This window comes from Watersipora subatra, chromosome 4 (assembly GCF_963576615.1).
Source record: "Watersipora subatra chromosome 4, tzWatSuba1.1, whole genome shotgun sequence".
In the NCBI taxonomy this organism is placed as follows: domain Eukaryota; kingdom Metazoa; phylum Bryozoa; class Gymnolaemata; order Cheilostomatida; family Watersiporidae; genus Watersipora; species Watersipora subatra.
The window spans coordinates 60,779,161-60,804,165 of record NC_088711.1 but is presented as its reverse complement, the minus strand read 5'-3'; the positions used below and the strand labels follow the sequence as shown (position 1 = coordinate 60,804,165).

The window sequence follows — 25,005 nt, the reverse complement described above, 5'->3', positions numbered from 1 at the left end:
TAATGAGCATTTGGTGATGATTTCACTACACAAGTACTAGCTACTTGGTATATATAAAATTAATAAAACTCTTTTTAAATTGAATTTTCACCTGGTGTAAACGATTTAAATACAACATTTTAATAGTGATATGCATGTAGTTTTTGTAAACAAAAGTGACACAAACAGCTTTAAAATACCGAAGTTATATATTCTAAGAATTTTGAGCTTGATTGATCATAATTATTATAAACATATTGCTTTGTACATGTATATTTTACTATCTATTGAATAGTTCTTACTTTTTAATGTAATGAAACCGATAGCCGTCGCTCTACAAAGAAATACCGCAACTAAAAGAACACACGATAACACTTTCATTCTTATCGTTTCATTAATGTTAAGTTTTGTTTGTGTATTAGCTGTAGTATGTGAATTATATTTAAATTGTACTCATGAAATTATATTAATTACTGTATACATGCACATGTATATTCTTACATTGAGCTAACAAAACGTCATTGTTAACCGAACACGGACTATGGTCGACACGGCCTTTCGTTCGTTTCTCTGTGTCCGGGCAAGTTTTACCCGCGATTGGTAGTATATACGTAAAAGAGGCCCGAATTTTATGATGGGCAGTTGGTGTTTAGACACGATACGATAAAATACAGATATTTTACCCGCAAAAGTCTAATTTATTAAATTGGATTATCCGAAGAGTAATTAGATACGACCCGGTATCTGTTTTAAGGACACAGAACCGAACTAAAAAATAACAGGGCCGTTGTCCGGACTACATGATTAGACTCAGTGGCCAACATAATCAGTAGCAACGGGTAGTAACGGACCGGGTATAACTTTAAAGGCAGTTGCCCGCAATCCATTACAATATATGGAGTTGTTGCTACCGCAAGAAGCCATGTTATAACAACCGTGCGCAGGCGCTTTAGTTCTATTTCCTGTCTCGAGTTTGGCAATAGTTAAGTCGAGACGAGACCGATACGAGACGAGACAGGTCGATACTCGAGACGTCTCGTGTCTCGTTCCACCTCTACAGGTAGGTGTACGGAATTAAGTATATAACAATTCTTTATTAAACCAAACCTGTGAATCAATGTTACTTATTTCTGTTTAATTATTTATTGTATTTTTGTTTGTATTATGTTATTTATGTTTACTTATTTTCTATTGTTTACTCCTTGGGAACCAGCGTAAGAAACTTGTGGTTAAAATTGTCTGTGATTAGAATACGTCATGTCATAATCTTTACTATAATAAGAACCATGTCAGCCAGTCAGTCTGTCTGTTTGTTTGTCTGTCCAGAGCCCCTCCTAAAGGTTAGGAAAAAAATGTATCTCTTGAAAATCAAACTTGGATATTTGGCTTAGATGATGGATACACTACAAACTGCACCTTGCTGTGGTACAAAATAACTGTGCACATAGTTATTACACCTGATGATCTCTCACCCTGCACGAGACTATTTATATGTTAGTAGTAATATAATAGAGTAACCTGAGTGCTAGTTTAAATCTTAAATAAAAAAATGAAAAAATAGACTGCTGTCGATCATTTACTACTAGCGTACTCACTACTAACCTAGCATTCTGTTACGGAAGAAGTCAACAAAGCTACTCAGCTTCTTCATAGGTGATGGTCTTATACAGTCCTTCAATTAAAAATTTCAAGATTTTTCATGGTTTGTGTCCTCGCTTTTTACATGACGGTTACAAGTTCTCAATTCATTTCAACTTACGTGATATGAACAAATTGCATACAACCACTAGCAATTATTTTAAAAATATCATTGCCAGCTGCTTTAACAATCTTCCACCTAATATACATTCTTTTAGCGGAGAAAGTCATTTAAAACTCTTTTTGTCAAACTATTTATTTGATTTCAATGGCTAACTGTTGCCTTTTTTTCTTTTTTTTCTATTGTTGTATGTCCTAATTTGAAAAGTATTTCTATTTTTGAAATGAAATTTCTGCCAACAAAACACTATATATATCAGTTGAAAAAGTGAAAAGAGATAAATATATTTACTCCCTTTACTCATTAAAAAAATAGACAGTCTAATAATAATTTGTAGAGTTAGTTTTATAATGAAAAATAATTGTATGAGACACCTTGGTATGGTTGTCACGGCTATTCCATTAGTATAAGGGAAGACTCATCGAGATACATTAGTTACAGCTAATAACAATAATAACAACACAACTAATACTTCTGGTTCTCCAAAATTAACAGTTAAATTTTAGAACACTTAGTGGGTGGCTGCAGCAAACTCACTGGAACTATCAATGTTAATAAAGTACATATTTGATGTCAAACAGGTGCTATAGCTCTAAATACAGTACCACAATGTGTTTGGTTTTATTATATGGAATGTTCACTACATGACTTTGTCACAGAATTGTCTCAGGTTTGTCATCGAGTGAAAGCATTCGCCGGTACTTCATAAAAGGCATACGGATGCTCCGCTCAAAACCTTCAGAGCATCGGATGCACTTGAGGACCTAAAACAAACCGCAAGCGACCATAGAGTCTGGCTTGTATGAGCCCAAATTATTATAAGGTATTTATACATGAGTAAACAAGAAAGCCAAATTTATCCAATTTGCAGCATAATGTTTGTCAGTTTGTCTGTGCATATGTCCAGCTATAGAGATCAAGTTTTAAGAATGAAAAACCCACTAGGCACTGGATTTCAACTCACAATTGCTAGTTCTGCAGGCAGGCATTTATCCAATACACTACGCTGTCCAACTGGTTATACTATGGAATAAATTAGGCACACACTTATTACATGTGCCAATCTTTCACAGCTTCATACTCAACACTGCAGCTAGTGTTATGCGTGAAACCATACCAGAAGAAAATTGCATACTCATTATAGGTGAAGAAAAATGCTTACTCATGTAGCCAACAAGACTATTGCAATCAGTATTATTAGAGCTGTAATAGGTACTGCAGCCGGTACAGTATGAATTACACAGAAATAAGCAAAGCACCCTCATCTGAAAGTTAGAATGCTAAATGTTGTATATGATAATTAAAAATAAATTTTCGGTGCAAAAACTTTTTTATTACTCATGCAAAGCTGGACATTCATTTAGTTCAGCTACAAATATTAAGCTATTTGCTAATGTAGCAGTTGGTTTCATTGTGTCAACACCAATAGTTCTATCCAACTTAATTAATACTTATCTTATTATAGTTAAATTTGTAGCATGTTATTGTCATATTAATGAAGGCTTGCTGCGCATATTCAGTGGTAAACATATCAATATACACGTATAAGCATTTTGTTGTTTAGCAGCATATAAAAGTTCAACATATTATTATTAGTATTATTATTATTGTTGTAAAAGTTTTTCTTCACAGTCGTGTGGTGGTAGGTGACTGGTTTTAGTCCGTGTTGAGTCCGGGTCTTAACAAAAGGCCAAAGGATCCAACATCTTCCTTAATTCCACTAAGAGAGAACCTTCCTCAGAATGTGAGCTGTTCCTAAGATGGCTGTTTTCTGTATAGTCTCAAAAGACATGTTCACTCCCACCTTGGCCAAGTATGCTATACGCCTCATTGATATTGTTCCGAGTGCTCCAATCACTATTGGTATCACTTCGGTCTTCACCTTCCACAGTCTGTTTATCTCGAACCCAAGCTCTTTGTGTTTACCAATCTTCTCATCTTCCTTCTGTACTACCCTTGTGTCTCCAGGTATTGCTATGTCTATGACCTGACACTGTTTGGTTTCTTTGTTTATTAGTATCAGGTCTGGTCTTCTATAGCTTCAATAACCTTGTTTGTCTGCACGTTGAAGTCCCATAGTAGCTTCACTTTCTTATTCTCCAATACAGCTTCTGCACGGCGGTCGTACCATTTTTCTGTGTAGGGCAACTCATGTTTCTTGCATATACTCCAGTGCACTGCGCTTGCCACTTTGTCATGCCGCACTTTATGTTCTGTCTGTGCGATCTTACTGCATTCGCTGACTATGTGGGACACTGTTTCATCTTTCTGCTTGCACAATCTGCATTTCGGATCGTTTGTTGACTTTTCTATCTTGGCCTTCCTTTAGTTGGTTCTTAATGCTTGATCCTGGGCAGCAATGATCAGGCTTTCAGTCTCTCGTTTGAGACATCCCCTCTTCATCCATTGCCATGTCTCCTTTGCTGCTTGATCCTCTCTCTGTCTTAGATGTTGTCCGTTCATTGGTTTATCATGCCAGTTTTGCTTTCGTTCAGTTTTCTGATGGTTTCTATACTCTTGTCTTCCATCTTCACTGTTGGTATTCATGATCTTACCCGCTGTTCTTATAAATTCGACTGGGCTGCCTTCTGTGTACTTTTTCAGACTGTGACTTTCGTAATTCACAGTTTCCTCAACACTCGTTAATCCTCTTCCTCTTTGGTCTCTTTCAACATATATTATTATTTTTATTATTATCAATATTAATATAGCGATCTGTCTAAAGCCATGTAAGATAGCTGTCTCATTCTAAAGGTTCCAATCTAATTATGACTTTACAAAATAAGGCTCCAGCTCATACATTGCTAAGTTGTACATTCAAAAGAATAAAATATTTTCCCAGTTTAAATAACAAGTAGCCTTTCAATACTTTAGTTTTTAAAATTTTGTTTGAAAGCTAGAATAAAAGCAATATAACTTTAATATGTTAAATTGGTTAATTTTGTATCAGATCTGGCTTAACAACATTTCCATTAGATCTCAGGGGCTTTGTTCTATTTATTATGCATCTTCTATACAAGCCTTAAAATTACTTTTTACAAAGAATTGTTGCATTAGCCACAGCTCTATGTAATACTATAGTTTATATGCAAAGGCTATGTATAGGTAAAATTTATTACTTGCTGTGAGTAGATAACTCCTTCATGATAAAAAATGATGCGCTAAAACTGTGGTAACATACTTTGAGAGCTGCTCTGATGTCTTTTCTCTTCTTCAGCCACTTCTGGTCAATAACCTCTAATAGAAATAGAACTAGGTGCTTGTTGAGTGCAAGGGATAGACTGAGAGACACGTCTGACCAGTCCTGAACACTCTGCCTGTCTTCAAACATGTCATTAGATAGGAAGGCAACAACTGTTTTAGAGGATTTTAGGCTTTCTGTTATGGACTGTGGTGTCACTGTAATATAAAAAAGATTAGAATGATAAGCACAAGTTAATAAATAATAATTTAATTGTCTTTATTGACCTTTGATCATATTTCCTTTCCAAGATAAAGAATTCCATTTATGCTAATAAATTATGTAATAGTGATACTAGGTTTTATTCAGATAACAAAAGTCAAATTTCATTGTTTATCCAGATAATTGGGCTTACATATATACTTTTATTGGGCAGTTCATAATAATTTTTAGTAAAAATATTTTACATGTGGCCCACAAAAAGAATAAATAAATAAAAAGGTAGTGCCATCTGGTGTCAAAAACTTGCAAAAATTTGGTTATTAGCAAGTTTAGTATCAAACTGTTTTGCTAACCAAGTGAAGCAAGAAGTAAAATATGGCTATATGCTTACAGAGAGCAAGCTCGAGGTAGTAGATATGGATATAATTATGCTTACAGAGAGCAAGCTCGAGGTAGTAGATATGGCTACACGCTTACAGAGAGCAAGCTCGGGGTAGTAGATATGGCTATATGCTCACAGAGAGCAAGCTCGGGGTAGTAGATATGGCTACACGCTTGCAGAGAGCAAGCTCGAGGTAGTAGATATGGATATAATTATGCTTACAGAGAGCAAGCTCGAGGTAGTAGATATGGCTACACGCTTACAGAGAGCAAGCTTGGGGTAGCAGATCAACTAGCGTTTGTCGATGTAAACAAATCATCGTGTATAGCTTTTAGACAATCTTGAGAATCAAAATTAATATGCCTATTTTATTGAGACAGTTTCATAGAACATTCATTTGTTTACAAAGAAAATTGTTTGTTATTTAGGTTGCAATGCCGTGGTAGGAGCTATCTTTAAAATACCTGTGTTATGAAGATAATGTTATTTGAATAATAGCAACATGTTATTCTTATACGTGTAAAGTTCAAGATGTTAAAATATAAAGAATGACAAGCAGGTGCTGTCAAACAGAAACATTCAAATATTCTTACAAACCTAAAATAAACCCGATAAACAAACGAAAACGGAAACGTTAGAACTGATGTACTAGTAAAAAGCATTTGCATTATCCATGTAATAGTTGCAAGGACTCCATGATTACGACCTCTAGAATAAAAGAAATCATGGCAAATGACTCGTAGGAGATGATGACTAGATAACAGATGAAAGTATGCATCCGTGCAGGAGCTCCTAATGCTGCTAAAGGAAGGAACAATACAGAGTTTTCTGACAATATCTAGTTGAGAATATCTTATCCATAAATGGCGCTCACAAACTAGTGCTGTGGTTTGCCACTTTAAACTTAAAAATCTTTTGTGATGTTAGCAAAAAGCCATTCAAGTAAATTTTGAGGCAGTCACACAAACTTATTGATAGCCCTCGGGCAAGGAAGCAGATGATAGCCCTAGGGGAAAGGGAGCAGATGATAGCCCTAGGGGCAAGGGAGCAGATGATCGCCCTAGGGGCAAGGGAGCAGATGATCGCCCTAGGGGCAAGGGAGCAGACAAATAGACAATCAAACATGCATTCAAAAAATAAACAAAATAGCATGAAAGCAAATAGAATAATAAACACTAACAGATGCGTAAACAAAGGGGTTTAAACACGCATACAAAGTAGCAAAAAAGGGGAAAAGTAAATGGTCAACTATGCACAAAGTATCTATCTATAACTATGCAGACAAAGAAAGACTCAAACATTTATACAAGTCAACAATCAGTCACACAGATGACATACAAATAGATCACGGACCAAAAATACACACAAAAATGATAAAAAACAACCAAAACCACAAACCTGCTCCTATAGAAAAGTCTCTCTCAGCGATGCATAGCTTTAGCTTGTACTCGTGCTCCAAAAGCTCAATAGACTGAGCTACTACAGGGTTGGAAATATCTTTATAGATGACATAGACATCATATGAATAGCCACCTGAAATAATGAATAATATAATTATTCAGACTGTGTGTAACTCAATGAAATATATTAACTGAGTTGCTGAAACTCCAACTAAAGTAGCACATATGGAATGTTATGTTTAGGAAGCTTTGTTCTGCTTTAAGAGCTTAGAAATAAACTTAATTAAAGATTAACAATTAAAGATCAACTTACACAAAATTTTTGCAGATTTTATCAGAAAGTAACGGAATTTTTCTATTATTTCCAATTGTTTTTGACGTTTGAGGAATCTGCCTGCCAGGATGTTTCAAGATAAAATTTGACCAAACTTGATCACAATTAAAACTCAGACAAAAGGTGGGAAATGATGTCACTAGTTGCTATCGTTATTAATGATATCAGCTACTGCTTTCAAGTGTTATGCGTCTCTATTCTGTTGAAATATTTCTATCAATAGTTGATATCAGCTATTGTGTTCGAGTTGCAGTGTTACGCCTCTCCATTCTGTCAGTCTCTTTGCAACTATAGACGGCAGCTTAATTAGCACTTTTGCTTGATCTGACCATTTCAAAGGCGATCAAATTTTGTCAAGCTTAATCTTGGAACATCCTGGCAACCAGATCACCTCAAACATCATAAACAATCACAAATGATAAAAAAATACTGATACTTTCCAATAAACTTTACTAAAGTTTATCGTTAAGAATGTTTCTTTTTATGCGTAATATTATTATTAATCTTTCACCACATGTAAACTAATAAGATTAAACTGTGCAATGAAAGACTACACTGGATGCTGATCCCGTCACTCAAAGCAATTCGGCGCAGCAATCGGTGTTCAGCACGTTAAAACTTACAGCAGTTGTAAAATTTATTAGCTGAGAAGTAAAAATATATTTGCAGCTGCCACAGACATAATTTCAACCAAGTGAAATTTATATGTTTTCAGCAGCATCCCATAAAACAAGTAGAGAAATCACCACCAATTTACCTAAAAGCTTTGGGTAGGCATTAATACGCAGACATTAATACGCTTCAATATAATTACCTGCTGTCTGTTGAACTCGGCGGAGTATATGAACTTTGTACCAAAGATTTGCGTAGGCATTAAACTTCACTAGCAGAATGGTTGCTATGACGACTAATAAAACAAGCAAGGAGAGAGGAATTCCAATCTTCAGGGAAATATCCGACTCCTTTATGACTTCAGTAGCAATGCTCGGTTCTAAAAAGGTTTGTATATGCAACAACGTATCAATTGTAAACATGAAGCTATCAAATGGCGATAGATTACTGTATGCTCAACTGTAGTTATTATATAGCTCAAACTTATGATGAACGTCCAGAAAAAACAAGTTGAAAAGTTTGAAGCTATTGCTTAGATAAGCTTTGAAAATAACTTTCATAATTACAAAAAGTTTCAGCTTAGACTCTTTAACATTTGTTTGAAGAAATAGTCCTTGTAGTAGCTAAACTTTATGACTAAAAAAGCTTATTATGATAGTTTGTAGCCTTAGGACCAAGCCATTTGTGAATCTCTTTCCAAGTAAATCGAGGTAGCTTGGGTATCCTTTAGTAGGCTTTACAGTTGTATTTTGAAATACACCTTTCATTTCAACTTTTGCTATCAAACACAGCAAACCTATTCTACTGTTATATTGCTCTACCTATTCTACTGTTTGACTACAAACATGTTTGTATATTCTACAAAAATATAACAGTCAAACTGCTACCAGACAGTTTGACTGTTATATTTTTGTAGAATGATTCGCAATAGTCTTTTAGAGGGTCGTATTATCTTTTTTCTAGAAGTGAGACCTTCATTTCTTATTTTTCTTTCAAAGTTAGACTTTCATCAAAATAAAAAAAACTCATTTTGTAAAGATTTAAATTTTTAGTTGTGATCTTCACACTTTACTCTAATATTCTCAAGTGCAAACATGAATAATTTATCATTCACAATTTTTCAAGTTTTAACCTAAAAAATAATAGGTTGAACTCCTTTTTACATTTCAATCTCTTAGCTTTTTGGTTTTGATTAACTAATTGATTCTGGTGTTTATTAGTGCTTCAAACATCTACATTTTAAATCATGATCTTGTTTAAATGTTACCAATTTTAATCTCAGACAGAAGATTGAAAAGTTGGCCAATGATTGGCCCCTTCATTAGAATTCCATTGGAATATTTTCGGAGTCGTTGTCTCCTTGTTTTACATGGTGAACCAAAAGTGAAAAGCAAAAGTGAAAATGGGAAAGTCTCTAACAACATCTAATTTGAGTACCTTATTTTATTAATGCCATACTTCTTTTAGCCTGTTGTCTTCACTTTCTTTTAAACTGCACTTACATGGCCCAATGAAAAGCCAAAAAGTTACAAATCATGCAATTCATACAATACATATGAGATACAAAAATTCTGTCTGTTATTGTCAGATTTCTTCATGCTACATGTATTCAATTGGGCAATAAGCAGTTTTCATTTGGCATCAGTGAAGGTGCACAAATATTTACGGTACACTTTTCATAAATAAAGGGTATAAAGTAGTGCAATGAATTAGATTAGAGAGAAGCCTGCTCAAGCTGTCACAGCTGACATGTAGTACAAGTGCTTTTAGTTGCTATCATGCAAACTTGGGTAGTCAGTTTCATTACTGGAGTTGGAAAGTTTTCACCACTTCACCATCTACTGAATGAAGCATGAAGATACACACCTCAGAATATTTGAATCATTCATCATCAAAACAATTTAAACAATGGAGTGCGGTGATAAACAACTTGAAATAAATTCATTCTCCTGATTTACCAGTAATCAGTTTTCTGGCTGCAATCTTGTGTTTGATTTGTGTGACTGAGCTCTTGAACCTGTCCAAATAGTGATCAACTAATATTACTCGTAGATGAACCGTTTGTTAGTCAGGGCAGTGTGATTCATCGCTGAAAATGGTTTTACCTTCTCCACATATTCCTACGAAGAAGCTTCTCTTAACTGTAGGATTGGTGACTGACTGACACGTGTAGGTCTGGTTCAGGAACTCCTTCGTCACATTGTAGATCGTAATGATATACTGAACCTTGCTGAAACTGTAACACAGAGGAAAAGTAAATCGACATGCTAAATACAAAAATGTAGCATTAATAGGCAAAAGTTGTGGTAAGGTCAGCAGGGTACGGTGTCACTCAATCAAAAAGCGCCCAACCTGTGAATAATGGTGCTCGGGCTAACTTCTTAATAAGGCGCCTGGTTGTAAGAGCAGTCTGATCTATGCTCACCTAATAGTACAAGACTAGTACATTGTAGCCATCCAGAAGAAGACAAACAAAAGTTTGCTAAATAATATAGTATACCTGTTATAAGTTTTATTACATAATAGAATCAGAAGTCCTATTAAAATGTTGTTCGCTTAACAAGTCTAACTTCCATCTCAAAACCGAACAGTGGCAAACAAACAGCAAATCATTTTTCCCTTATCAAGTTATTCTACATAGCTAACATTTACGGAGAGTGATAAACTCGAGTTCTGCATTTGTTAGCTTTTATACATTTCAACTTTAGCCTTAACATTTAGACAATTGCTAAATAGGTCATAGTCTGAGGCCTCAAGCTTTGTCAAGAGAGAGAGAGTGAGAGTGTTAGCACTTTATGGCTATACAGACTGAAACTGCATGCCTTACTTTATCGGTCTTATGATCACAGTTATTAGTAATACAGTAGACGTCCCTAGAGCATTATAGGGGCGTCTACTGTACCTGCACTAGTATATCACAATATCAAGGCTATACTAGGCTACTATAAAACTACTACAATATTAACTCGTTTTTATAACGTACAAAATAACTATTGCAACCAAGCAGCTACCTTTTCTTGACACAGGTAATGCACTCACAGTTAACGAAACTAGCCAATGAGACACAAGCATAGCTCAACACCAAACCAACATGCTAAACGTACAACCAATGATGTCCAAAGAGTGTGTTGAACACATCAGTGCTTGTGTTACTGCCTAACTGTAATCTCTGTATCCATGACTTCAAACCTGTTCAAAGCAAGCGTGTTAGTTTTGCTTTGTACTACTTTGTTACATTTAAGTAGTACAAAGCAAAAACTTCACTTAAATTCTTTATATGATGTGGAATTTATTTTATAGGAGGTAAATGTTATAGGAACATCTATTGTATGTAGATTGTTGTAAGATTTTTGAGCATTTCAGTAAATCTGGCAACTTGTTCAGGCGTATTTGAACCACTCAATGAGAAAACAACAAGTAGGGCATAACGTCAATATGAAAACTAATTATAAAACAATAGCACGCTGTTTGGTTGAACTAAGTGTCAATATGTAGGGCAGTTATTGGCAAGGTCATACATCAGCTAGTTATAACCAGAGCCGTATAGTTTCACAGTCCCGCGACTAACAGAAGCGTATACGGGATCTCGCTCGATTCCAAACAAACAGGCCACGCCTACTATTTTTATATAAGTTATAATGGAGAGGTCGCAACATCAATCAACAAAAACTACTCCCATTAGCAGTCATTTTGAAATTGATTGTTGTATCATAAACCATTTGAAAGAAAACAAAATTTCCTACAAAAAGGTGCTAACAACGTTTTTGTAAAAACGTAAAGTAAATGCAAAAAAGAGCGGTATTGAGAGTGAGGTATGAACATTCCATTATAGATCAGTATGTCGATCGAGTTTGTTTGGAATCGGACGTTTTTGTTTCCGGTTTTGGTCGCGAGACTTTTTAAAGCTATATGACTCTGACAGTACAGAGCTGTATAACTTCACAGAGTTTTGCTGCTAACGGATGCGCATATCGAAGCTCGCACGGCTCCAAGCAAACAAGCCGCGCCCACTATTGTTTTATATAAGTTATAATGGAGATGCCGCAACACTAACCAACAAAAATTACTACCATTGGCAGTCCCTTTGAATTTGATTATTGTATTATACACCATTTGAAAGAAAACAAAATTTCCTACAAAAAGGTGCTAACAACGTATTTGTAAAAACGTAAAGTAAATGCAAAAAAGAGCGGTATTGAGAGTGAGGTATGAATATTCCATTAGAGATCAGTATGTCGATCGGGTTTGTTTGGAATCGGACGTTTTTGTTTCCGGCTTTTGGTCACGGGACTCTGTGAAACTATACGGCTCTGGTTATAACCAGGACATATTTCAAGAGCTTCCCAGAAATTTTTGGTCCATGTTTTACTTCGACATATTTGAACTGAACAGGTGGTCATAACTTACAGGGGATCAACAAAGTCCTCAAGTATTCTCCGGGTCTCTCTAGGAACTGATTTATCAATGAGATCAGACACAGCGGTACCATTCTCCATCAACAGTTTTATTTTCTTTTCATAAAAATTCTCATTGCTGTCGTACCAGAGGTAGCAGAAAGCGTGCAAAGTCTGTCCTTCATATAGACACGTTTCCGCAGACGCATTGACAAATTCTGAGATTGATCCAGGCTCGGCAGCAAGCTCTAGTAATTGAAGCAGCACCACTCATACATAGACTTCTGATAAAGTCGTGAGAACACTGGTTAATGATTGACAATTTTTACAGAAAGGATCTATGAATGTTCAACTCTCTTATAGCAATAATTTATAGTTCAACACATGCTTGAAAGGGAAAATAAGTTCTTAACATGTGACTTTATTTTTGTAAATTCCGTTGCATTATATATTTAATAAAATACTTTGCTGATAATTAAATATTTAGAAATTGAATTGTGTATTTAAACCTATCTCAATTAAATGAGTCAATGATTGATCCTGTCATTTAGACCCCATGACTACTACATGTAGATCAACATGATAAACAAAAAATGGAAAGCAAAAAGAGTTGTCTTCTCAAAGCAGCTTTTCATTTCACTGTGCCATCTTACTATCAGCTCACATGTGTATGAATGAGTGTCTGAGTCTCTCTTCTTTCCAGCAGGTAAAAAATGACCGATACAGAAGCTAAGGAAAATTATGCCAGATTTACAGTCATTAAACTGATATGAAAATTGTGAGCCCATAACAGAAGAGAGATTACGATTTATTCAATAAAACTCACCTTTATCATAGACAAATACAGGGATGTTTTGAGAGACACTTTCTGAACTGTTTGCAGAAAACGCTTCGCAGACAAAAATGCATTCGTAATATTTTGGCACTGATGTGTTGCTACAGTCCGCACTAGTGAGCTGATACCAGAAAACCTTTTCTCTGGTTTCTTCATCATTATACTGAAACATGTGGGGAGTTGATGACCCGAGCTCTACGCCATCTTTATACCTGTTGTAAGCGGATAAAAGAATAAGCAAGGCAAATTTAAAGGGCTGAGACATATAAGCAATACAGCCTTTATTTTTGGGAAGTTACTGCAGCCATGTTGGAGTTAGTATTTACTCTCATAAAACTTATGACCTTATGACCTCAGGAGCGGGAAATTTAAACTCATTACTGCTTTTACAAAATGGTGCCATGCTTGATTACAGCATTTGAAGCTCAACATTTGTACACAGAATGTGAGCCAAATTAAGTTTTTATTTTTTTATAAGATCATACAAGTTGTGACATTCATACAGGTCGCTATGAAGCAATCTCCCGCATATGTCATGTTGGCACACAAAACTGAGTACGTGATATGATGATAACAAGTTTTATGCCCACTCTTTGCTTATGCTAGCCAATCTGCTTGCAGTAAAGTGCTTCAACTGCTATGGCCTGGCTCATTTTAATACGAAGTTTCAAGTGTCTGTGTTTTCACTCATAAGGAAGGTTTGTTTGGCAGTATACCTTTTTTGCTAATAGTATGGTTAAAAGTTGGCTTTTGATTATCAAAAAAGAATAAAGATCACAAAGACCATCATAATGGTAGCGTAAAATGTCATTAGAAAACTTTTTGCAAATATTGGATTTGTGATACAAACGCCACACAAACCTAGAGATCTCCATAAAGCGAGATCAATAAAATATTGTATTCAATTAAACTCAGAGATTGTATTTATCAAAACATAATTATATATGAAAACATTAATTTTTGTTTTTATTGTATTTATAAATTAGCTGAACTCTTTATCATTAAGTTAGTAAAAGACAGTTTATTTATAAAATAATATTTGTTTCCACATGCCACAGTTTTGACATGCGGAAAGGTTCTTGGAATAAATTAACTTCGTGTTGTGGTTAAGTATAGTAAATTCACTCAACCAAAGGTTAATAGCAAGTAGCTGCTGATTATAAATTAGTATATATCATTCCTACCATAGCTTTGGTTTAGTGTTTATATCACTCTTCCCAACACAATGATGTGTACCAACTAAACATCAAATTGAAACCAATGCTTTGTTTATATTACAGAAGTGATGTTTTTATGTTTTGGATTAAATTGAAAACTGTTTTGACTCTTTTGCCATGAATACCGTCAAAGTTTTTTTTCTTTGATATAAAAAGTACCATTTTGTAGTTTTCAATTTTCTTTGCTATTGCCTTCTTTTGACTTTATAAAATATTTCTTTGTTGTTAATTTATTGTTTCTCAAAAATCAAAACAGCTAAAAATTTACTCAAGAACAAGTTTACTAGAACGAGGTATTGTTTACATGTACATGTATACTATTAAGAAATGTAATACTGATATAACATTTTAAAGAAAGACGGTACACCCAACAGTGATTAGGAAGCTTTAAATCATAATAGAAGGACAAGTTTTAGTATATCAATAACTACAATGTATCATAGAATAGTTAGTGAGAAATGTAAATACATTTATGTAAAAGGAAAACAAGTTAGGATTTGGGCTATAAAGGAATACAAAAGCAATTATGCTATTTGCATTTACAACTAGCTGATGATTTAACTCATGTAGTGAGGCAAGTTAAAAGTGGTTCAAAACATTCCAATTAAAGTGAGCATGAGTTACATTATAAGTACTCATTGTTAGCCCCACATAATAGTCTCGTAGGTAAGGATTGTAATATGTATTACTCACCATCTGAAATAAGCATAGCCTGTGGCACAGCAATACAGTGAGAATGGTCTTTTAGCGTAGGTCATCACGTTGGTCTGCTTGGCTGTGTGGTTTGCTGATATCATCTTCAGATCTACAAGTATATAATCTCTCACCTGTTTTGACTCATCTAATACTATCGACTATTGAATATTACTTATTGAGGATTAAATCATAAGTAATTTTGTGACCTTGTATTTTTTTTCTTGTTCAAAGGCCTTAGTTCCAAGCTTTACATTTTCTAGCCTTAAAACAAGCTGATGTGCGTACAGTTATATTGCTATTTGACAATATATATAACTCAAAGAGAATGTTGAATCTTTAACTCATCTGGCTCATCATTTTGAAAATATTCTCTAGCGTTTAGCTAATGTCCCCTTTGATGGATCAAGATTACATAGAAAAGAACTTTGATTTTGGTAAACAGTGAGCTATAACTCTATTGCAAGTATATCTATTGGTTTCACTAGTACATGATTGATAACAAACCAATGTATATCTTTTGGAGCCCAATTATAGGCAGGGAACAAGGGATACAACCAGTTACATTAGTAATGTTGTTGGGTTTGGCTAAAAGTTTCTAAAATGTATGAACATTAGTACCTCGGCAGTCCCGTAAGCAGTTAGAGATTCTCATGAGTAACAAGTATGAGCATAAATATTCTTAAACGCACATAGGTGGTCGAGTGGTGCCGATAGCAGCGTGCTTGGCTGGGAATCCGCATATTTAGGTTTGATTCTGTGTTGTACAATCTTTTCGCTATTTGCGTGGATTTGGACAAACGGACAGATACAGCTCTTATTATAGTAATGATTCTGCCTTTCAGCTAGAAGTTATTTCAACATCTTTACTATAGTAAGAAAAATATTGCTCTCAACAAAACTTACTCTCCCAAATTTTGGCTTGGTAGACCGACACTCTAACATCTGCACTAATCAATCACCCTTCTACATTTCAGAATACTTGTGCAGATTGGTGTTACACTTCATGATCTCCACGAACTGCTTGGGTACTAGTAGATAATATATTCAGAATGAAGTAAGTATGGTGTGTGTCTACAAAAACTGTGCGAACAAGTATATTTATCAAGTTGACTAAGTTTGTTCAAGTTCATTTGCTACTAGTGATAACGAGTCACAAGTCACAAGTCAGTTTAAGTTGTTACTATGTACAGCACTGCAGAACAAAAAAATGAGTTGCATGTAAAAATATGAATCAAGTTTCGAGTCGAGTAATATTTAGTATCAAGCCAAATTTAGTATTTAGTATTAATTAAAATATCAAGTCATATTTTGTCGAGAGGCAGCTGTTAGGATTTTAAATTTGAGTGTCGCTGAATCTCAGGTTCCTCACCAGTCACTTGTAACAAATACTATTTATCATTGCTAGAACACCACACACACACACGCACGCACGCACTCACACACGCACATGTTTATGGACTTTAAAGATATTCAGTGGAATCCTGCAACTAAAAAGTCTAACTCCAACTTAAACAATGGTAAAAACTGAAACAAGGCATGACATATAAACCAGTTGTCGAACTTTAAAATAAAATATAAACCACTCATTTAGACCTGTAATGATTGCCAAGTTAATTTGGTTGATTAAATTTTTTAGTTTGTAGCATGTTTACAACTGTTAATAAAAATCCATGTTTGATTTTTGTTCAAGTAAACTTTATTTTTTCATAAAGTGAGACAATTACTAAAAATTACACCATATAAATCAATGATGAAAGCTCTATGTGCACAATAGCTTGGTTAATTAAACTGCAGAGCTCAGTTGGCAGGCAGTGAGCAGAGGTGTGACTCACATGGATATAAAAACCCTGTAATTTAGAGCAAACCAAAAAGACAGCTCAACAACACACAGACTACTCCAGCCTCGACAGCAGGTCGAGGCTGAAGTTAGTAGCTGAAGTAGAATTAGGGGAAGTAGTTAGAGGCTGAAGTAGTTAGAGGCTGAAGTAGAATTTAGGACTGCCTCTTTCCAAGAGGGAGTCCTAAATTCTACACGAGTTCAAATGAAGCAGCGACACATAGAAACTAAGCAAGCATACATCGTGACTTTATGTTACAAAATTATCACCGCCCATATCTTTCAACTTGGTAAATCTGTTTTCTTTATATTAACTTTTGTGATATAAATCTAACTTCTAATCAATACAACAAATTTTCATCTTAATCTTCTCTTAAACATGGAATAAAATACAACTAGAAATCTAGCCAGGTGGTAGAAAGTCTATATACTGACATGTGTGTTTACTACGCGTCTATGTTGTCTGTGTTATCTAAAACTGTGTCTGTGACTGTGTCATGTTGTCTGGAGTATCTAAGGCTGTGTCTGTGTCTATGTTGTTTGCGATATCTAAGACTGTGTCTATGTTGTCTGCGATATCTAAGACTGTGTCTATGTTGTTTGGAATATCTAAGACTGTGTCTATGTTGTCTGTAATATCTAAGACTTTGTCTGTGTCTATGTTGTCTGTGATATCTAAGACTGTGTCTATGTTGTCTGCGATATTTAAGACTGTGTCTATGTTGTCTGTGACTGTGTCTATGTTGTCTGTGACTGTGTCTATGTTGTCTGTGATTTCTAAGACTGTGTCTATGTTGTCTGTGATATTTAAGACTGTGTCTATGTTGTCTGTGATATCTAAGACTGTGTCTATGTTGTCTGTGACATCTAAGACTCTTATGATTAGCATAGTATTTCAATAGATAAACAAGACTCTAATCAAAATTTCAAGTACTACAGAAATGACGTAAAACCTTTCAACTATGTGTATATCAACAAACTTTAGTGTTCTTTCATATGAGCTCCTAGTATGAGAAGCTGCGTTACATAATCTATGACTATCGAATTTAGCAATTCATACCATATTCCTCCGTAATATTATCAGATTACCGACTTTTAAAATACTTTTCTTCAACTCACTCAACAATTCCTGATTTCTATTTCTTCCTTTTGTAACAAAAAACATAATTTTGTTGATGACTACTAATACCACAAGAAGTTATAAATACGTACAAACTATTTTAAACATACACAACCATATTTACGGTTTGTGAACTTAAACTTTACCTGCAGACGGATTGTTTGCTGGACAAACAGGAAGTTCTTCTACCCAATTGCTGTTCTGTGAAGAGACTGCATAGATCAGCAATAATCCCCAAAATGCTAGTAGTGGCAAGTCAGCCATGGTGCGCTATGCCTCTCTTCTCATAGCTGTTAGCTTGTCTAAGTCCTGCGATGGTCTGTCACATGATTTTGGTGAGCTTGCATGTCATGATGCATTTTCTGTTGAAACCTGAATTGTTGGCTCATTATATCGATGAAGTTTGATTTGTTTGAACTTCCCTGTTTCCACTGTCGGCAGATCCAAGTGTATAACTGCTAGTAACGTAAAAACAACTCAGCAGAGCGTCGTGTGAATTATTAATGAATTTTTTATTTAGATTAGTTTGATTTCACATCTGATATACAATATCAAATAAAAAGCAGGCGTTCAAGAGACTGCCCTTCCTTTCAATGCAAAAGTTTGACATAGTGCCTTGCTGGTTGTATTATGACCTTTTACAATCACCATACTAACTTTGTGTTATTTCTTTGCCTTTATAAATCTCTCAAACTGAAAGGTTAAGGAATGAATAAAAAAACAAAGAATTTTGCTTCATTTATTTATTTCAATGTGTTATGTTGGTAGTTTATCCATGTGCTTACAACAACTTATGGGACAACAATAAAAGCTGTCCCAAACTTGCTCATGTGGTCATTTGTGTTGCAGGTTTCAAAATACTGCATAAACTTTGCCCAGAATATTTGTATTTATCCTTCCACACAAGTGACCAACATCATTTTCTATGCTGTGACACCAACATACTACATCCACTATCGTATGTTTCAGTTTATGAACTTTCTGTTACTACAACCTTCAATTCACTATCCTGATTCCTTTGCAGTACTATTAGATTACCATCTCTGTTGAACTCATTCAATAATTTCTGATTTCTGTTTTTTCATTTTTGTTGTAGCATGTAACAAAAAACATCAATTTATTGATGATTGCAAATATAGAGTTATACATGTACCTGGCAGCAGTTTTCACTTGTACACATTCCTCTGCTCACTAGATCACTATATATACTATGTTCACTAATGAGTGGGCTTAGTTTTGACACTAATCCACTGTCACTTTTTAATACCAATCTTGTCAATTTACGCAACCACAGGCTAATAATAAGTGAATGATAATTACTATTGTACGCTCTAGGACTGCTCCTTTTAGATATATTCTGCAGGAAAGGCTAGTGGTGCTCATCTTCACACTGTAATATCTAGGAAACAAATTAGCTAACAAGCAGGTAGGTGTACGTAATTAAGTATGTAACAATTCTTTATTAAACCAAACCTGTGAATCAATGTTACTTATTTCGGTTTATTTATTGTATTTTTGTTTTTATTATGTTATTTATGTTTACTTATTTTCTATTGTTTACTCCTTGGGAACCAGTTTAAGAAACTTATGGTTAAAATTGTCTGTGATTAGAATACGTCATAATCTTTACTATAATAAGAACCATGTCAGTCTGTATGTTTGTCTGTTTGTCCAGAGCCACGCCTAAAGGTTAAGAAAAAAATGCATCCTATGAAAATCAAACCTGGATATTCAGCTTAGCCGATAAGCATGCTGCAAACTGCGTCACTCGACCTTGCTGTAGTGCAGAATAATTGTGAACATAGTTATTAACACAGAAAGACAGCAGAGATTGGCTCACATGTGCAAGTCTGTTGCTTTAATTGGTCAGTCGTACTTTCTTGACAATTTTGGATGACATCAGACGCAGAATATATTAGTGCTTGCCCATTCACACAAGGACAGTCCTTTCAGTGTCGTGATAAGTGGGTCTCTCTTATCGACAATACATAATCACTTTTTAATGGGACAATAGGATTTCGTCAGTAGATTTATTATGTCAATAGTGAACACATATAGAGTATTGTGATGAAAGCATTGGCATTTAGCCATATCATTATTGATTGCTTCTGATCCTTATAAATGGTGTGTTCATTGCTATTTTTAAATTTCTGCTTCAAACTTAGCTGTATGTAGACTCTTGATCAGAATATACTTGTAGAAATTTCTGCATATACCACAAGGTTAGAGATAAACAACTGATAGAGGCAGATACCAACTACTGTATAATATGTGAATACAAAGTGACAAACTAATTTCACTTTATATTAGTAGCTGAGACTAGCCGTTGTAACTAGCTGACATAATCTTAGCTAGTAGCTAATCAGCTGTTAGATGTTTTAGTTTGTTCCAGCGTTTAAATAATACAAGAGAGTTAGTTATTAGTTTTAATAGCCCCTTATCATGTGACTCCCCCCCCCCCGCCTTCAAGACCTTTTTTATGATTCTCAAATGAGGACAACACCCAAAGAGCATAAATATAAAAAACCTTGTATTCTATTTGAGTCTCTATTTTGGAACTTTGTTTGAATCAATATAGGTATTTATATCTTACCAAAATTGTGCTAAAAATTCTAGAGCTTTTTTGATAAATACTAGACATTATCTTGATATAAAAATAGAAACAGTCTGAATAGAGAAGGCTTAGTCAAAGGATATATAAACCAATGTATTTGCAAAGGAAAATGGAACTTGGTTCAGGCAAGTTCTGCGTGTATTCAGCTTTCACAACTGGCTCCGTACTCAGTTGACTTCTGGCAGCTGAGTCAGTGAAGTGGCAACTATAACAGCTCGTCCATTCCCAGTCGAGATTCCCTACATGGAGTCTACATCTTGGACCTTAAAATAACATTACAATGGTAGGCCTAAAGAATTTGGTTATAAGAAATGGAATCATTTGATTGGGTGTTTTTTAAAAAGATTTAAAAAATTTTAAATAGGTAACTTAAGACTAGCTATTAAATTTTTTAGCTTATTAATTTTTCCACAAAGTTCTTTAATTTTGTTTTCTAATGAAATACAAAATGAATATTTTATAAAAATTAATGTGCTACAAATTTTCAAACACAATTCAAATTACAATCAACAATAATAAGTTAATAGCAAATAAAAGGGTTTTCATTTATTTCAACAATAGCCGCCAATACGATTAGCTTTGCCATCATTTCTACCCATTTCTACCCATTTATACCATTTCTAGTATGGTAGTATTCAGCTTTCACAACTGGCTCCGTACTCAGTTGACTTCTGGCAGCTGAGTCAGTGAGGTGGCAACTATAGCGCGTCTATGCCAGTCGAGATTCCCTTTTGTTATTCTTGTTTTCATTTATTTCAAAAAGTGCTGCCAATACAGTAAGCTTTGCCATCATTTCTACACATCTTATTACAGCAATAATTTCTCTATAAATATTTATCTTTGTTTAGCACAGCAGCGGGCAGCGATGTTCCCGCAGTTTCTAGTCATATTAACCATCAATTCAAATATTTCTAATACTGAGTTGTGTCACTCATTCTGGTGTAGCTGATAGCTTTCTGGTTCAGAGAAAAACTAGTTTTATTTAGCTGAATGTGTTGGAATATGGCAAACACAATATATAGTCACATTAATATAGAGGAAAGGTTAAACATATGTACATGTATGTTCCTATGTGCTAAAAGTCACTGAGTTTGTATTGAACTCGGCTACAAAAAGTAGAAAATTTTTGCTTGTTTGAAAGCTTCTAGTATATGGGAATTGTGATAGTTTGCATCACGTTGTACACCTGTTCTCTGATTAGATTTCCTTTGTAACCAAACTTACTAACAAATAGAATACCTATCATGAATCCTCACTAAAACTTGCTTTATGTTTGTCAAATAATAGAAAGACATCAATAAAAGTATAAAATAGGTTCACAATTTATTTTTTTACAACGAAATATATCTAGCTTTAACTGAACAATAATTTTTTTTCTTTATTTGCTTTATTCTATCTAGTTTAGTCTCTAAAGTGAAGTGTTTACATTTAATAGTATTTTTTATACTGGAATTAAAAAGGTTAACACACAAATCAAAAGGCGTAGATCAAACAAAAGGTAAAGCAGCCATCTTGTTTTGATAATTGTTGCTGAGTGACTGATAGACAGAAAAAATTATCTTGAGGTCAAAGAAAAAGTGTGTGATCACCAAAACCAGCATCGCGCGTGTTAAGGGATGATCTCAAATTTTTTTTAGCACTCTCATCGCAGCCCCGTACTTCAAAAACACGCTAACCAAGGGATTGCTATACAGTATATTACCATATAAATTATGTGACAAACACAAGTGTGTTATCGTAGTCAACCTTTATATAAGAGAGCTCAAGTTCCGTGTTTATTGCTTTCCTAGATACACATACATGAGGTTTATAATAACAATGTTCAACTTATCACATTTATAGAGACGTTTACATCCTGTACTTCTCCCTATATGTAACTTTATTAAGGCACAATGCAGTGTTATCAGAAGTTATCAGAGTGTTATTGCCACTCCTGACAATCTCGATAGGTCATCATACTTACTGGAAGTACCAAATGTGTTTTGGCTAAAGTTATTTATGCTGCAGATTAAAGGATGTTCTTTGTTAACTATGTGACTATAAACTGGTAATAACCAGCCATGGTAGCCATATATATTCTATAGCTGTTGTTTTACTAAGTTGTGCAGCTAATGCAATTGTTTATCAAAACTGTCAAACCAACTGCGCAACTATTTAAAATTTGCATGTTTCCTAGCGACCTTTTGACAGAACTTTGCAGATCTGACCAAGAACTAACAAGGGTCAAACAACACTCACACAATAAAACTTACAGCTTTTTTTGTAAATATTTTAGTACCTTGGCAGTCAAGTGGTTTGCGGTGAGAGATTATCCGGTGTAATAACTATACGCACAATTATTCTAAAACGCCACTAGGTGGTTGACAAGCACAATTAATAGAGTGCTGGTCTACTACGCTGAAAGTCGTAAGTTCAAACTCTGTATGATATAATCTTTTCTACCCTACGTTCGGCCGTGGCTTCAGATGTTTGGAAATAATTTTTATTATAGTAAAAAGCTGCAGAATATGTCAATGTTAGCCGAGACTTGGCAAGCTGAGACTCTGCACAGCAAACTTAAGACTAGCCAATATTTAAAGCCATTTACCAGCCTGAAAGTGATATCCATACTGGAATCGATTACACCAAATCAGTTTTGGTTTGCCTCCTATATGTAACCTATTATTGTGTTTATCAAAGTGAGTTGAAAAGATAAATATAACTAACTCAAGAAATTAGTTGAGATGCATTCAGCCAACCATATGACTTAGCTGTTGCAAGATGTGAAAGGTAAACATTTGCAACCAGATAAAAACTAATTGTCATAAATTTGTGTTGCGGTAGAGTGTATAGTCATTCATCATGCATTCAATAATGGAATCAGTTTTCATAATTGACCTACAAAAGGGGCAATGGAAAAACCACTTCATGAAGCAAAACAATGATGGCAATGCATAGTAACACACAGCAAGGCATGGTAATGCATAGTAACACACAGCAAGGCATGGCAACGCATAGCAACACACAGCAAAGCATAGTAATGCATAGTAACACACAGCAAAGCATAGTAATGCATAGTAACACACAGCAAAGCATGGTAATGCATCATAAGACACAGCAGGGCATGGCAACGCATAGAAATACACAGCAGGGCATAGTAATGCATAGAAACACACAGCAAGGCATAGTAATGCATAGTAACACACAGCAAAGCATAGTAATGCATAGCAACACACAGCAAAGCATAGTAATGCATAGTAACACACAGCAAGGCATGGTAATGCATTGTAACACACAGTAAGGCATGGCAATGCAATGTAACACACAGCAGGGCATGGCAACGCATAGTAACACACAGTAGGGCATGGTAATGCATGAAACGCACAGCAAGGCATGGTAATGCATAGTAACACACAGTAAGGCATGGCAATGCAATGTAACACACAGTAGGGCATGGCAATGCATAGTAACACACAGTAAGGCATGGCAATGCATAGTAACACACAGCAAGGCATGGCAATGCAATGTAACACACAGTAGGGCATGGCAATGCATAGTAACACACAGCAGGGCATGGCAACGCATAGAAACACATCACATAGGAATAAGTATAATAGTTAACATAAAAGTCAGTGTTGTTTCGTCTGCCAATCGTCTGCCACAAGTACCTACATGTATGTATTGATTTGCATCCTTTTAAAATTCCTCCTAGCTACGTCTTCAAATCAGAGTCTAGGTCTTCCTTGATTCTGTTTACCATCACATAGACATAGTTATAGGTATAATACATTGTAGTTACACTAACATAAGAGTCAGTGTTGTTTCATTCCGTGTACACGACTAAACCATCTGTGACCATTTTTAATAAGGATGTCAGCCATTTGTAGTAGTTGTTTTGTAACTAATTCTTTTAAGACTTTTTTATTTGTGATCTTGATGCTGATTACCAAGCGCTAAATAATGCTCTACACAAGAAGTGTAGATAGAGGTTTCTGCATGTAAATAAAGAGGTGTTGATAGAGGTTTCTACGTATCAATAGAGGTATGTAGTTAGATATTTCTACATGTAAATAAAGGAGTGTAGATAAAGATTTCTACATATAAATAAAAGGGTGTAGATAAAGATTTCTACATATAAATAAAAGGGTGTAGATAAAGATTTCTACATATAAATAAAGGAGTGTAGATAAAAATTTCTACATATAAATAAAGGAGTGTAGATAAAGATTTCTATATATCAATAAAGGGGTGTAGACAGAGGTTTCTACATATCAATAAAGGGGTGTAGACAGAGGTTTCTACATATCAATAAAGGAGTGCAGATAGAAGTCATTGAAATCATTTTATAACTTACCAGCATATGATTTTCTTATTCAGCTAATTGAAGTTTTATAGATTGCTATGATTGATCAGCCTTAAAGATACAAGTAGGATGATCAGTTGA

At 34.8% G+C, this 25,005-nt stretch overlaps 1 protein-coding gene across 1 annotated transcript; it reads right to left on the bottom strand.

Annotated features, from left to right (window-relative positions):
• Nucleotides 1-1,938: 1,938 nt before the first annotated feature.
• Nucleotides 1,939-18,401, bottom strand: LOC137393621 (uncharacterized). Its single transcript, XM_068080257.1, has 9 exons — nt 18,115-18,401; nt 15,009-15,120; nt 13,090-13,310; nt 12,277-12,511; nt 9,975-10,105; nt 8,072-8,248; nt 6,922-7,056; nt 4,920-5,137; nt 1,939-2,502 (listed from the first exon to the last, which is right to left on the bottom strand). The coding sequence occupies exons 1-9, from the start codon at nt 18,230-18,232 to the stop codon at nt 2,392-2,394; spliced, it is 1,458 nt and encodes a 485-aa protein (XP_067936358.1). The 5' UTR covers nt 18,233-18,401; the 3' UTR covers nt 1,939-2,391.
• Between the last annotated feature and the right edge of the window lie 6,604 nt (nt 18,402-25,005).

Excerpts from the sequence above, each read along its gene's own strand:
- LOC137393621 (XM_068080257.1), bottom strand. The coding sequence starts at position 18,232 with ATGGCTGACTTGCCACTACTAGCATTTTGGGGATTATTGCTGATCTAT. Across the intron at positions 12,512-13,089 it reads TGTATTTGTCTATGATAAAG|AGCTTGCTGCCGAGCCTGGA; the intron begins GTGAGTTTTATT and ends TTCAATTACTAG. Across the intron at positions 2,503-4,919 it reads ACATCAGAGCAGCTCTCAAA|GTCCTCAAGTGCATCCGATG; the intron begins GTATGTTACCAC and ends GGTTTGTTTTAG.